Source organism: Cyprinodon tularosa, unplaced genomic scaffold (genome assembly GCF_016077235.1).
Source record: "Cyprinodon tularosa strain WSP-4 unplaced genomic scaffold, ASM1607723v1 ctg933, whole genome shotgun sequence".
NCBI lineage: Eukaryota > Metazoa > Chordata > Actinopteri > Cyprinodontiformes > Cyprinodontidae > Cyprinodon > Cyprinodon tularosa.
This window is the reverse complement of record NW_024039711.1, coordinates 30,161-45,899: the sequence shown is the minus strand read 5'-3', so window position 1 is coordinate 45,899 and position 15,739 is coordinate 30,161. Positions and strand designations below refer to the sequence as shown.

Genomic DNA, 15,739 nt, shown 5'->3' with positions numbered 1-15,739 from the left:
GATTCTGCCACCTGCTGGACATTTAAAGACAGTACAGGCAGCTGATTGGACAGAATAAAATGAATTGATTTGATGACCTAGAACAATGATATCATTGAAACTATTGGAGGTTATATTCTATTATTTTATATCTATGTTTAAATTGAAAACATCTTTGATATTTTTAGATTTAGCCAAAAAATAATGTAAACATAATTAAAATTTAGGGGAAAATGCAAATGAGGATTATTGTGGACTAGGATTTTAAATCATATTTTTAGAACAATAAGTACAGTTGCTGCTCAGTGTTGCAGTGGGTAGCACTGCTGCCTTGTTGGGATCAATTCATGGCCTGGGGTCTTTCTGCATGGAGTTTGCATGTTCTCCCTGAGCGTGTGTGGGTTCTCTCCGGGTACTCCGCCTTCCTCCCACAGTCCAAAAACATGACTGTTAGGTTAATTGGCTTCTTAAAATTCTCCTTAGGTGTGAGTGTTTGTGTGGATGGTGGTTTGTCCTGTTTGTCTCTGTGTCGCCCTGCGATGGACTGGAGACCTGTCCAGGGTGGAACTCGCCTCTCATTCACTGACAGCTGGAGATAAGCACCAGCATCCCTCACCACCCTGCTTTGGATAAGCATGACGGAAAATGGATGGATGGAAGTACAGTAAAAACAGTAAATAAACTCAGAGTCAATTTGAAATTAACTTTAATTCAGATAGCTTGAGTGATAACTGAGAGGGAAAGGATGAGACAAGGAGAAAATGAAAATAAAAACGGCTGAAACGTTCCTGTTCCTTTTACGCTCCAAAATTCTGGATCATTTTAATGATAAACCACAAAAGATGAGACATTTTTATAGCAGATGCATCATGTTGACAGATATGATTTTAAATACAGCTTAGTACAGAGGTCACTGATTGGCAGACCGTGGTCAGGATCCGGACCCACCTGCAGGCTAATCCGGACCCAACCTGATTTCAAACATTTATAAATTACCACATGTTGTCCGATGGCAGTGTCTAACTTCATTTGCGTCGCTTCTCCTGTTAATATGGTGAAGCCCTCTGCAGCGTCCAGCACCAGGCTGCACATGATCTGAATCAGAGGTCTTCAACAGGGGGTCCGTGACCCCTAGGGGGTCCGCGGAGGCACTGCATGGGGGTCGCGAAACTTTTGGTTGATTCATTTATTTATTTTTTTTTATTCCCTCCTGAATTGAAATGTCTTTAAATCCACATTAACATGAAGTCATCACACTGTAGTAAACAGATAAATGGAGGCAGAAGATGTCTTTCAGTCATCAATGCACACATTCAGCGACACACAGGAGCTCTTTCAAGCTGGGCACCGTTTCATTCACCACACCTGTCCCATCAACCAGGAATCAGAAATACTTTAATAATCCCAGGGAGAAACTACTTTCATTACATTACTCCATCTGTAATAGAGTGACTACAGGACCAGGTTGATATAACACAATTTCATACAATATATATAATTAGGGGGTCCCCGCTCCATCTTGTCATCAGTTTGGGGTCCTTGGCCTGGAAAACGTTGAAGACCCCTGATCTAAATGATCCAATGAACTGCCATTCTGGGTTGCTGCTGCTGCTACTTTTAGACACAGCAGGCAAACCTGTGGTAAGTCGGATGATGGGGAAGAAGGAGAAGACGATGAGAAAAAGATTATATATATATATATATATATATACAGAACATAATTAAAAATGTCTCCGGACGTCAACTGGTTGTTCTTTATTCGGTTCCCCTTGCTCTGTGGGCTCCATGCATTCATCCACGCTGGTCGTTGTTCCTGGTTCATCACCGGCGGACACTCCTCTTCCCCTCGGAACTATCAGGCGCAGACCGTCATTTCACTCGGATGTATTTTTGTGCCGGACCTTCACTTCCGGTAAATCAGATAGTCGCAAAGGTGAAAGTGGCAGTTTAACTTTTTTAACTTTTTGGTTCTTGCTTGTGTTTTGAGCACGGATCATGGCTTCTGAGCAGAAAGCAGGAAGCCATTTAAAACCAGAAGGGTGTTTTTAATCAGCTGGCGGAGGGTAGATGAGCTAAGCGGTTAGCTAAAAGGTTCCCATCAGAAGCAGAAGGACTGAGCGCCTCCATGCCGGCACAGTGCTTCACCTGGACTTTTTAATGGGAGGCGGCTTCCCTGGGAGGACTGTACCCCAGGGGCGAGAGCTGAGCGAGAGGCGCTGTCTGCTGGGCTCCCATGGAGTCTTTGGCCGGCTACGTTTACAAGGCGGCCAGCGAGGGTCGGGTCCTGACGCTGGCCGCGCTGCTGCTCAACCACTCCGAGGCGGAGAGCCGCTACCTGCTGAGCTACGTCACCCAGGTGGCCGGTCAGAGATCCACTCCGCTGATCATCGCTGCGCGGAACGGACACGACAAGGTGGTGCGTCTGCTGCTGGACCATTACAGGGTAGACACGGAGCAGACGGGGACGGTCCGCTTCGATGGGTAGGTTCCACGCTTAGTGGGTAGGTTCCACGCTCAGTGGGTGTGTTCCACGCTCAGTGGGTAGGTTCCACTCATAGTGGGTAGGTTCCACGCATAGTGGGTAGATTTCACGCTTAGTGGGTAGGTTCCACGCTCAGGGTGTAGGTTCCACTCATAGTGGGTATGTTCCACGCTCAGTGGGTAGGTTCCACACTCAGGGTGTAGGTTCCACTCATAGTGGGTATGTTCCACGCTCAGTGGGTAGGTTCCACACACAGGGTGTAGGTTCCACTCATAGTGGGTAGGTTCCACTCATAGTGGGTAGGTTCCACGCATAGTGGGTAGATTTCACGCTTAGTGGGTAGGTTCCACGCTCAGGGTGTAGGTTCCACTCATAGTGGGTATGTTCCACGCTCATTGGGTAGGTTCCACACTCAGGGTGTAGGTTCCACTCATAGTGGGTATGTTCCACGCTCAGTGGGTAGGTTCCACACTCAGGGTGTAGGTTCCACTCATAGTGGGTAGGTTTCACACTCAGAGTGTAGGTTCCACACATAGTGGGTAGGTTCCACACTCAGGGTGTAGGTTCCACTCATAGTGGGTAGGTTCCACACTCAGGGTGTAGGTTCCACTCATAGTGGGTAGGTTCCACACTCAGGGTGTAGGTTCCACTCATAGTGGGTAGCTTCCACACTCAGGGTGTAGGTTCCACTCATAGTGGGTAGGTTTCACACTCAGGGTGTAGGTTCCACTCATAGTGGGTAGGTTCCACACTCAGGGTGTAGGTTCCACTCATAGTGGGTAGGTTTCACACTCAGGGTGTAGGTTCCACTCATAGTGGGTAGGTTCCATACTCAGGGTGTAGGTTCCACTCATAGTGGGTAGGTTCCACACTCAGGGTGTAGGTTCCACTCATAGTGGGTAGGTTTCACACTCAGTGTGTAGGTTCCACTCATAGTGGGTAGGTTCCATACTCAGGGTGTAGGTTCCATTCATAGTGGGTAGGTTCCACGCATAGTGGGTAGGTTCCACGCATAGTGGGTAGGTTCCACACTCAGGGTGTAGGTTCCACTCATAGTGGGTAGGTTTCACACTCGGGGTGTAGGTTCCACTCATAGTGGGTAGGTTCCACACTCAGGGTGTAGGTTCCACTCATAGTGGGTAGGTTTCACACTCAGGGTGTGGGTTCCAAGCATAGTGGGTAGGTTCCACACTCAGGGTGTAGGTTCCACTCATAGTGGGTAGGTTCCACACTCAGGGTGTAGGTTCCACTCATATTGGGTAGGTTTCACACTCAGGGTGTAGGTTCCACTCATAGTGGGTAGGTTCCACACTCAGGGTGTAGGTTCAACTCATAGTGGGTAGATTTCACGCTTAGTGGGTAGGTTCCACGCTCAGGGTGTAGGTTCCACTCATAGTGGGTATGTTCCACGCTCAGTGGGTAGGTTCCACACTCAGGGTGTAGGTTCCACTCATAGTGGGTATGTTCCACGCTCAGTGGGTAGGTTCCACACTCAGGGTGTAGGTTCCACTCATAGTGGGTAGGTTTCACACTCAGAGTGTAGGTTCCACACATAGTGGGTAGGTTCCACACTCAGGGTGTAGGTTCCACTCATAGTGGGTAGGTTCCACACTCAGGGTGTAGGTTCCACTCATAGTGGGTAGGTTCCACACTCAGGGTGTAGGTTCCACTCATAGTGGGTAGCTTCCACACTCAGGGTGTAGGTTCCACTCATAGTGGGTAGGTTTCACACTCAGGGTGTAGGTTCCACTCATAGTGGGTAGGTTCCACACTCAAAGTGTAGGTTCCACTCATAGTGGGTAGGTTTCACACTCAGGGTGTAGGTTCCACTCATAGTGGGTAGGTTCCATACTCAGGGTGTAGGTTCCACTCATAGTGGGTAGGTTCCACACTCAGGGTGTAGGTTCCACTCATAGTGGGTAGGTTTCACACTCAGTGTGTAGGTTCCACTCATAGTGGGTAGGTTCCATACTCAGGGTGTAGGTTCCACTCATAGTGGGTAGGTTCCACGCATAGTGGGTAGGTTCCACGCATAGTGGGTAGGTTCCACACTCAGGGTGTAGGTTCCACTCATAGTGGGTAGGTTCCACACTCAGGGTGTAGGTTCCACTCATAGTGGGTAGGTTTCACACTCAGGGTGTGGGTTCCAAGCATAGTGGGTAGGTTCCACACTCAGGGTGTAGGTTCCACTCATAGTGGGTAGGTTCCACACTCAGGGTGTAGGTTCCACTCATATTGGGTAGGTTTCACACTCAGGGTGTAGGTTCCACTCATAGTGGGTAGGTTCCACACTCAGGGTGTAGGTTCAACTCATAGTGGGTAGGTTCCCCTCATAGTGGGTAGGGTCCACACTCAGGGTGTAGGTTCCACTCATAGTGGGTAGGTTTCACACTCAGGGTGTAGGTTCCACTCATAGTGGGTAGGTTCCACACTCAGGGTGTAGGTTCCACTCATAGTGGGTAGGTTTCACACTCAGGGTGTGGGTTCCAAGCATAGTGGGTAGGTTCCACACTCAGGGTGTAGGTTCCACTCATAGTGGGTAGGTTCCACACTCAGGGTGTAGGTTCCACTCATATTGGGTAGGTTTCACACTCAGGGTGTAGGTTCCACTCATAGTGGGTAGGTTCCACACTCAGGGTGTAGGTTCAACTCATAGTGGGTAGGTTCCCCTCATAGTGGGTAGGGTCCACACTCAGGGTGTAGGTTCCCCTCATAGTGGGTAGGTTCCACACTCAGGGTGTAGGTTCCACGCATAGTGGGTAGGTTCCACACTCAGGGTGTAGGTTCCACTCATAGTGGGTAGGTTCCATGCATAGTGGGTAGGTTCCACACTCAGGGTGTAGGTTTCACTCATAGTGGGTAGGTTCCACACTCAGGGTGTAGGTTCCACTCATAGTGGATAGGTTCCACACTCAGGGTGTAGGTTCCATGCATAGTGGGTAGGTTCCACTCATAGTGGGTAGGTTCCACACTCAGGGTGTAGGTTCCACCCATAGTGGGTAGGTTCCACACTCAGGGTGTAGGTTCCACTCATAGTGGGTAGGTTCCACTCATAGTGGGTAGTTTCCACACTCAGGGTGTAGGTTCCTTGCATAGTGGGTAGGTTCCACACTAAGGGTGTAGGTTCCACTCATAGTGGGTAGGTTCCCCTCATAGTGGGTAGGTTCCACACTCAGGGTGTAGGTTCCACGCATAGTGGGTTGGTTCCACACTCAGGGTGTAGGTTCCACTCATAGTGGGTAGGTTCCATGCATAGTGGGTAGGTTCCACGCTCAGTGGGTAGGTTCCACTCATAGTGGGTGGGTTCCACGCTCAGTGGGTAGGTTCCACTCATAGTGGGTGGGTTCCAAGCTCAGTGGGTAGGTTCCACTCATAGTGGGTGGGTTCCAGGCTCAGTGGGTAGGTTCCACTCAGTGGGTAGGTTCCACGCATAGTGGGTATGTTCAACATTCAGTGGGTAGGTTCCACGCTCAGTGGGTAGGTTCAACACTCAGTGGGTAGGTTCAACACTCAGTGGGTAGGTTCAACACTCAGTGGGTAGGTTCAACACTCAGTGGGTAGGTTCAACAATCAGTGGGTAGGTTCAACAATCAGTGGGTAGGTTCCACGCATAGTGGGTATGATCAACATTCAGTGGGTAGGTTCCTCGCTCAGTGGGTAGGTTCAACAATCAGTGGGTAGATTCCATGCATAGTGGGTAGGTTCAACATTCAGTGGGTAGGTTCCACTTTCAGTGGGTAGGTTCAACAATCAGTGGGTAGGTTCCACGCATAGTGGGTAGGTTCAACATTCAGTGGGTAGGTTCCATGCTCAGTGGGTAGGTTCCATGCTCAGTGGGTAGGTTCAACAATCAGTGGGTAGGTTCCATGCATAGTGGGTATGTTCAACACTCAGTGGGTAGGTTCCACGCTCAGTGGGTAGGTTCAACGCTCAGTGGGTAGGTTCAACACTCAGGGTGTAGGTTCCACTCATATTGGGTAGGTTTCACACTCAGGGTGTAGGTTCCACTCATAGTGGGTAGGTTCCACACTCAGGGTGTAGGTTCAACTCATAGTGGGTAGGTTCCCCTCATAGTGGGTAGGGTCCACACTCAGGGTGTAGGTTCCACTCATAGTGGGTAGGTTTCACACTCAGGGTGTAGGTTCCACTCATAGTGGGTAGGTTCCACACTCAGGGTGTAGGTTCCACTCATAGTGGGTAGGTTTCACACTCAGGGTGTGGGTTCCAAGCATAGTGGGTAGGTTCCACACTCAGGGTGTAGGTTCCACTCATAGTGGGTAGGTTCCACACTCAGGGTGTAGGTTCCACTCATATTGGGTAGGTTTCACACTCAGGGTGTAGGTTCCACTCATAGTGGGTAGGTTCCACACTCAGGGTGTAGGTTCAACTCATAGTGGGTAGGTTCCCCTCATAGTGGGTAGGGTCCACACTCAGGGTGTAGGTTCCCCTCATAGTGGGTAGGTTCCACACTCAGGGTGTAGGTTCCACGCATAGTGGGTAGGTTCCACACTCAGGGTGTAGGTTCCACTCATAGTGGGTAGGTTCCATGCATAGTGGGTAGGTTCCACACTCAGGGTGTAGGTTTCACTCATAGTGGGTAGGTTCCACACTCAGGGTGTAGGTTCCACTCATAGTGGATAGGTTCCACACTCAGGGTGTAGGTTCCATGCATAGTGGGTAGGTTCCACTCATAGTGGGTAGGTTCCACACTCAGGGTGTAGGTTCCACTCATAGTGGGTAGGTTCCACACTCAGGGTGTAGGTTCCACTCATAGTGGGTAGGTTCCACTCATAGTGGGTAGTTTCCACACTCAGGGTGTAGGTTCCTTGCATAGTGGGTAGGTTCCACACTAAGGGTGTAGGTTCCACTCATAGTGGGTAGGTTCCCCTCATAGTGGGTAGGTTCCACACTCAAGGTGTAGGTTCCACGCATAGTGGGTTGGTTCCACACTCAGGGTGTAGGTTCCACTCATAGTGGGTAGGTTCCATGCATAGTGGGTAGGTTCCACGCTCAGTGGGTAGGTTCCACTCATAGTGGGTGGGTTCCACGCTCAGTGGGTAGGTTCCACTCATAGTGGGTGGGTTCCAAGCTCAGTGGGTAGGTTCCACTCATAGTGGGTGGGTTCCAGGCTCAGTGGGTAGGTTCCACTCAGTGGGTAGGTTCCACGCATAGTGGGTATGTTCAACATTCAGTGGGTAGGTTCCACGCTCAGTGGGTAGGTTCAACACTCAGTGGGTAGGTTCAACACTCAGTGGGTAGGTTCAACACTCAGTGGGTAGGTTCAACACTCAGTGGGTAGGTTCAACAATCAGTGGGTAGGTTCAACAATCAGTGGGTAGGTTCCACGCATAGTGGGTATGATCAACATTCAGTGGGTAGGTTCCTCGCTCAGTGGGTAGGTTCAACAATCAGTGGGTAGATTCCATGCATAGTGGGTAGGTTCAACATTCAGTGGGTAGGTTCCACTTTCAGTGGGTAGGTTCAACAATCAGTGGGTAGGTTCCACGCATAGTGGGTAGGTTCAACATTCAGTGGGTAGGTTCCATGCTCAGTGGGTAGGTTCCATGCTCAGTGGGTAGGTTCAACAATCAGTGGGTAGGTTCCATGCATAGTGGGTATGTTCAACACTCAGTGGGTAGGTTCCACGCTCAGTGGGTAGGTTCAACACTCAGTGGGTAGGTTCAACAATCAGTGGGTAGGTTCCACGCATAGTGGGTATGTTCAACATTCAGTGGGTAGGTTCCACGCTCAGTGGGTAGGTTCAACAATCAGTGGGTAGGTTCCATGCATAGTGGGTAGGTTCAACATTCAGTGGGTAGGTTCCACTTTCAGTGGGTAGGTTCAACAATCAGTGGGTAGGTTCCACGCATAGTGGGTAGGTTCAACATTCAGTGGGTAGGTTCCATGCTCAGTGGGTAGGTTCCATGCTCAGTGGGTAGGTTCAACAATCAGTGGGTAGGTTCCATGCATAGTGGGTAGGTTCAACATTCAGTGGGTAGGTTCCACGCTCAGTGGGTAGGTTCAACAATCAGTGGGTAGGTTCCATGCATAGTGGGTAGGTTCAACATTCAGTGGGTAGGTTCCATGCATAGTTGGTAGGTTCAACAATCAGTGGGTAGGTTCCACGCATAGTTGGTAGGTTCAACAATCAGTGGGTAGGTTCCACGCATAGTGGGTAGGTTCCACGCTCAGTGGGTATGTGCCACGCTCAGTGGGTAGGTTCCACGCTCAGTGGGTAGGTTCAACAATCAGTGGGTAGGTTCCCTGCATAGTGGGTAGGTTCAACATTCAGTGGGTAGGTTCCACGCTCAGTGGGTAGGTTCAACAATCAGTGGGTAGGTTCCATGCATAGTGGGTAGGTTCAACAATCAGTGGGTAGGTTCCACGCATAGTTGGTAGGTTCAACAATCAGTGGGTAGGTTCCACGCTCAGTGGGTAGGTTCAACAATCAGTGGGTAGGTTCCATGCATAGTGGGTAGGTTCAACATTCAGTGGGTAGGTTCCACGCTCAGTGGGTAGGTTCAACAATCAGTGGGTAGGTTCCACGCATAGTTGGTAGGTTCAACAATCAGTGGGTAGGTTCCACGCTCAGTGGGTAGGTGCCACGCTCAGTGGGTAGGTCCAACAATCAGTGGGTAGGTTCCACGCATAGTTGGTAGGTTCAACAATCAGTGGGTAGGTTCCACGCATAGTTGGTAGGTTCAACAATCAGTGGGTAGGTTCCAAGCTCAGTGGGTAGGTGCCACGCTCAGTGGGTAGGTTCCACGCTCAGTGGGTAGGTTCAACAATCAGTGGGTAGGTTCCATGCATAGTGGGTAGGTTCCACGCATAGTGGGTAGGTTCAACATTCAGTGGGTAGGTTCAACATTCAGTGGGTAGGTTCCACGCATAGTGGGTAGGTTTCACGCATAGTGGGTAGGTTCCACGCTCAGTGGGTAGGTTCCACGCTCAGTGGGTAGGTTCAACAATCAGTGGGTAGGTTCCACACATAGTGGGTAGGTTTCACGCATAGTGGGTAGGTTCCACGCTCAGTGGGTAGGTTCCACGCTCAGTGGGTAGGTTCCACGCTCAGTGGGTAGGTTCCACGCATAGTGGGTAGGTTCCACGCTCAGTGGGTAGGTTCCACGCTCAGTGGGTAGGTTCCACACTCAGTGGGTAGGTTCCACACATAGTGGGTAGGTTCCACACTCAGGGTGTAGGTTTCACTCATAGTGGGTAGGTTCCACGCTCAGTGGCTAGGTTCCACGCTCAGTGGGTAGGTTCCACGCATAATTTATTTTGTGTCGGGCCTGATTATTAACTGCATCTCATCTGTGGAGTAAAACTGCAGCTGTGTCCGTTTGTCTGAATCCTTCTGGGTTTGATGACATGTCAATTTGGGCTTTGATTCATTGTTCACTATTGGTAAGAGTTAATCCTGTTGATTGTGCATCTTATTTTTTCACTTAGCTTTTCTTCAGTATGCATTGATAGAGTTTACAGCAGAAGAAAATGAAACTTGAGGTGTTATGATAAGAAATCCTTCACTGTCAGGATTAAAAGTTCTTAGTCTGATGATTGAATTACAGAACTAAGAATATACCTTCATTAACTTTGTAAAGAAGAAGATGTTACTGCTAGATGACCATGCAGTTTTGCTGGAAGCTGATTAGATTTAAAATAATCTAAATGTGACAATAACTCTTATCTAAAACACCCTGCCTCTGTGAAGAGGCCTATTATTATCGCTCCAAAAGTAATCAACCTTTGAGTCAGTGACAGTGTGGCTTTCTAGTCCCACTATCAGAGAATAAAGACCAGGAGCATGAGTGTAGGCAAGACATGAAATCCCATAAAGCTTATTATTGGTCCTAAAGTGTTGCTGCAACCTGGGCAGGAAGGACAATCTAACATCAGCCGTCCAACCTAGAGGTAGGAGGAGCTTTCATGGCCACTCTAAGCTAAATATGGTTTGATTCTGATAATTAAAGGAATAAATCTAGAATGCCGTTGATGAAGTTTAAAACAGTGATACTTTTAATTCCATAGTCTTCTGTTAACAGAAAAACTGCAAAAAAAATTTTCAACAGATCATTATTTATACCTAAAACTAATACGTTCGCTGTAATTTAATGAATTTAGCGTTAATCAGTTAAAAAAATCAAAATAATTTTTATGGCGATCACTGAGTCTGGGAGTGGCCATTTTTGCCCAAATATAGTAACCCCTCCCTCCTGCCATCTTCCAGCAGTGACGTCACGGTGCGGTAAGCCTAGCGCCATTCTCCCCCGCTTTACAAGCAAAATCAATGGGAACTACTAGACACATCTGCAATCAACAACAATTATTGAAGATTTCCAGAGGACTTCACCATTGAAATTCACCAGAGCTATAGTGAAACTGACAATGCCCACGTGCAGGGCAGCTGGATGTTGGAATACATCGGATAAAAATGAAAAAAAAAAAATAGTAATTTCACCTTTCTGTTTCCTGATCCTCCACGGACGGGTTGGTCGTTGGATTGCCAACTTGAAGAGGGAGGATTTGCCATCGAACTTCTGGCCAGAGAAAAAACACGTAATATGTAGCCAACATTTGGCAGAAGAATGTTTTCAAGATGACTTGGATAATGGCGCGTTGTGACAAACACCAGACACAGCACTGGGACTTGATCAACAGCCGATACCGCACCGTGACGTCACAAACCAGTAGGTGGCAGTAGTGTTCTTTGACAAACATGGATGCCTCCAGTAAAGCACATTCACATGAAAATTACTCTGAATTAAAAACACTGATCATTTATCAAACAGTTTGGAATAATTTTATATTTAAAGTACTTTCAGAAGTTTGTTTTCTGAATAAGTTTTTCCTTTAAATAAGGCAGAAACTTGGCTGCATTCTAGACGGGTTGATGGGAATTAAGATCTAAAGATTGGACTGAATGTAAATTCCAGCTGTGGAGCGAATCTGTTCTTTCTAAGCAGTTAAAGAATCTCCTCTGTCTGATGCAGTTAACCAGCAGCTAACCAGCAGCTAAGGTGTTGGCCTGTATCGACTCTCAGGACTGATACTATGGATCCAATAGGCCACCATTGAAACCAAGGGTTGCTACCCTGGGTGCTGAAACTCACCAGTCAGGTCCGGCTGTTCACACCCACTCACTGCTGTCACAGCAGCCATAGAGTTCGTCTTTTATTAAGTAACTGAATCACGTTGAGCCTGTTTGCCGGGCGGAGCCTCTGCCTCACTAAAACGGGTTTGGAAACGTCAGACTTTGCCCTCTCACTTTGCTGTCCTTCTAGTGAGACTGTGAGGAAAGTGGCATCTTAAAAAAAAAAAAAAAAAGTGTTTTCCTCTGGATTAAAAGGCAGAGGCACGTTGTATGAGGTTTTTTAAAATGCTTACACCAGTAGCTCAATCTGGTTACATGCAAAGTATGCCTGAAAGGTAACCACGTCCTGCTGGACTATTATTTCTTATTTTAGGTTTCTATGGTTAGTTTCTGCTTCATCAGTGGATGGTCCATTCACTGAGCAGGAGAAGTGTCCCACTGTTAGCTACTCGTCAGCAGGGCAACCTAAAGCACTGACATAGCTTATGGATCACACATGTCTGCATGTTGAATTAAGCCTTTCCATTAAACCATCCATAGCTTTATATCAGAACCCGATACTGGATCTGATCTTGGGGGTATGAAGAGCAGAAGAAATGAAACTAAAAGAAAACCAGGTGGTGGAATCTGGGTAAAGAAGAAAACTTTTTCCTGCCATTTAATGTCTTTTAGTAAATTATCACTTCTGTATTAAATATGTAAATCCCTGATGGGTTTTCTCTGGTAGGTTTCTCATAGTGAGTTGACTTTTCAGTGGAAGCAGTTCTTCATTATATCTATTAGCAGGACTTTCTTCTAGTTTCTTATGGATGAAATGGAAAGAAACCCTTTCTTCCAGTCTCCTACACCTGTCCAGAAGAAACTCTGTACTGCTGGGCGTTAATTAGGGCAGGATCGTTAACTGCATTTCGAATATAATCCTATTCTTTCCTGAAGCTAAACTTTCCTATCAAGGCTGCACTATGCTTCCTGCCCAGTCCAGAAAAAAGATTGTCTCCCTGCAAAGGAATTTACCAACAAAAACTGTAAAGAATATGTTGTTCTTTGATGGTCGTTTGAAGCCAAATTTAGATTGAATGATTATTGAATTTATTTCCACTTCCCTACTTTGAATAAAAACCCAAAGAGACTAATGTCCATCTGTCCTGGTTTACCTTCTGCCTTTGATTTAAATAAGAAATGATGTTTAATTGTTCACAGAGGAAAGTTTGATCTGCTGCTTAATCACAAGTTCTAACAACGATGGCTGTAAATCTGATCTGGTCTCTCCTTTGTGTCCCAGCTACATCATCGACGGGGCCACGGCTCTGTGGTGTGCCGCTGGAGCGGGACACTTTGAGGTGGTGCACCTGCTGGTTACCCACGGCGCTAACGTCAACCACACCACCATCACCAACTCCACCCCCCTCCGGGCCGCCTGCTTCGATGGCCGCCTGGACATCGTCCGTTACCTGGTGGAGCACAACGCCAACATCAGCATCACCAACAAGTTCAACAACACCTGCCTGATGATCGCCGCCTACAGGGGCCACGTGGACGTGGTCCGGTTCCTGCTGGCCCAGGGGGCTGATGTCAACGCCAAGGCTCACTGCGGGGCCACGGCCCTGCACTTCGCAGCAGAGGCGGGCCACCTGGAAATCGTGAAGGAGTTGATGAACTCCAAGGCTGCCATGGCGACGAACGGACACGGCATGACGCCGCTAAAGGTGGCAGCGGAGAGCTGTAAGGCCGATGTGGTGGAGCTGTTGATGGCTCACGTTGACTGTGACCCTCACAGCCGCATCGAGGCCTTGGAACTGCTGGGGGCCTCTTTTGCCAACGACAGGGAGAACTATAACATACAAAAAACATATCAGTACCTCCATATGGCCATGACGGAGCGCTACCGAGACCCCGACAACCTCATCCTTAAAGACCTGCTGCCCCCCATCGAGGCTTACGGAGGACGCAGCGAGTGTCGGACGCTCCAGCAGCTGGAAGCTATCCGGGTGGACAGGGACGCCCTGCACATGGAGGGCCTCATGATTCGGGAGCGCATCATGGGCTCTGACAACATCGACCTGTCTCATCCCATCATTTATCGAGGGGCCGTCTGCGCCGACAACATGGAGTTCGAGCAGTGCATCAAGCTGTGGCTGCACGCTCTTCGCCTCCGGCAGAAAGGGAACCGCAACACGCACAAAGATCTGCTGCGCTTCGCCCAGGTCTTCTCCCAGATGGTCCACCTGAAGGAGGCGGTGCTGGCCTCGGCGGTGGAGCAGGTCCTGAGCTGCAGCGTCCTGGAGATCCAGCGCAGCATGGCTCGGGTCGATGCGGCGACAGAGTCCGAGCTTTCGCAGACCATGGACAACTACGAGTCCAACATCTTCACCTTCCTCTACCTGGCCTGCATCTCCACCAAGACCAGCTGCAGCGATGACGAGCGTGCCAGGATCAACAAGCACATCTACGACCTGATCCAGCTGGATCCGCGGACGCGCGAGGGCTCCTCTCTGCTCCACCTGGCCATCAGCTCCAGCACGCCCGTCGACGACTTCCACACCAACGACGTCTGCAGCTTCCCCAACGCTAAGGTGACCAAGCTGCTGCTGGACTGCGGGGCTCAGGTCAACGCCGTGGACCACGAAGGCAACACCCCCCTCCATGTGATCGTCCAGTACAACCGACCCATCAGTGACTTCCTCACACTACACGCCATCATCATCAACCTGGTGGAGGCCGGTGCCCACACCGACATGACCAACAAGCAGAAGAAGACGCCGCTGGACAAGAGCACCACGGGCGTGTCGGAGATCCTGCTGAAGACCCAGATGAAGATGAGCCTGAAGTGCCTGGCGGCGCGCGCCGTCCGACAGCACCAGATCACCTACCGCAACCAGATCCCCAAAACGCTGGAGGAGTTCGTGGAGTTCCACTGAACCGGAGCCGAGAGCCAAACCTTCTGGTGCTTTTAAAGAATCCGGTGCTTCGCCGGGAACCTTTTTTAACATTTGGACTTTCGTACAAATAATTTCTTATTAAATGTTATTTTTTCAGACTAACCAAGCAAAGAGCTGCTGCCATGCTGGAAATAACGGTCAGAGCCGCGGTCTGGTGGCGTGGCCTTGGCGCTCGGTCATGTCTGCCACCTTAGTGTGATCCTGAAGGGACCGAAATGAACGAGTGCCTGTGAAGAAGAGCTGATTAGCCTGTTTTCATCTCATGCATCTTTTAGCATTAATACAGTTTTATTGGATTTATTTAAAGAATTTAAAGAGGCTGTTAAGATAAAACAGATTGCAGACGGTGATGCTGGCTGCATGGTCAAACTACTGGGCCAAGTTGACCTGATTTATATTTAAGTTGAAATTTGCTTTCTGGTTTTCCGTTTCTGCGACTCTGCAGTGTGTCGAACAGCAGCAGGTGTCGCAGCAAAGCGGGCGGCGCTGAGCGAGGCGGGCGGCGATCTAAGTGCTCAACGCCAGTCCTCCCATGTTCCAGTTCTGGCTGGGGGTGGAGAACCTGTCCAGCTGCTGGACCTGACCTCAGGATAACCCTGCTCATGCTGCTTAAGGCGTGTAGGAAGACCCTGTCACTGATGTGACTCGGTTCTGGAACACTTCCGCCCTCTGGTGGCCGGTTTGCAAACTGAATCATTCTGCAAGTTTTTGTTCCCGTTTTTTTCTTTTTGTCTGTTGGGAATCATTGCATGAGAATTATGTTTGTATTGATTTTCCTTCAGCGGTTTATAAATTGGTTACGTTGGTAAATTATCAATAAAAAGCCAGTTTAAGCCTGACTGTCAGTGGGACCCAGTGGCGTTTGTTCTGGTTTCTGGTTAATTTCTGGTCTAATCTTTACTTTTAGAAAAAGGTAACACAAACAGCTGAATGTTGTTTTAAAAGTTGGTGATTTAAAGAACAAACCCTGAGCTTCTGCTGGGGAAGGCTGTCCCTGAAGGGAGAGGAGCTGTAGGAATTCTGGATCCATGCTGCCTTTAAGAAAATATCTGAGCAGTTTTTATATAGCTGCCCTGGCAATGAACTGGTCAGAGGTTTTACAGCCATTGAATTCAGTGCTAAAAAAAAAAAAACTCTTGAAATGTTCAAAACAGCCACTTCCTGTTTTCCTTTGTCGGCACAGTGAGGTCATTTAAATCCCAGATTTGCAGACTGGTTTGTTTAAACTCTGGGGGAAAAAATGTAAAA

At 48.7% G+C, this 15,739-nt stretch overlaps 1 protein-coding gene across 1 annotated transcript; it reads left to right on the top strand.

Moving 5' to 3' along the window:
• The first annotated feature begins 1,849 nt into the window (after positions 1-1,849).
• Positions 1,850-15,330, top strand: fem1b (fem-1 homolog b). The gene is made up of 2 exons (XM_038274842.1): positions 1,850-2,460; positions 12,835-15,330. Exons 1-2 carry the CDS (start codon positions 2,213-2,215, stop codon positions 14,468-14,470), a joined length of 1,884 nt encoding a protein of 627 aa, XP_038130770.1. The 5' UTR covers positions 1,850-2,212; the 3' UTR covers positions 14,471-15,330.
• Positions 15,331-15,739: the final 409 nt, after the last annotated feature.

Bases quoted from the DNA above. Each gene is read 5' to 3' on its own strand.
- fem1b (XM_038274842.1), top strand. From the start codon at position 2,213: ATGGAGTCTTTGGCCGGCTACGTTTACAAGGCGGCCAGCGAGGGTCGG. The intron at 2,461-12,834 runs GTAGGTTCCACG...TTTGTGTCCCAG, and splicing joins GGGACGGTCCGCTTCGATGG to CTACATCATCGACGGGGCCA.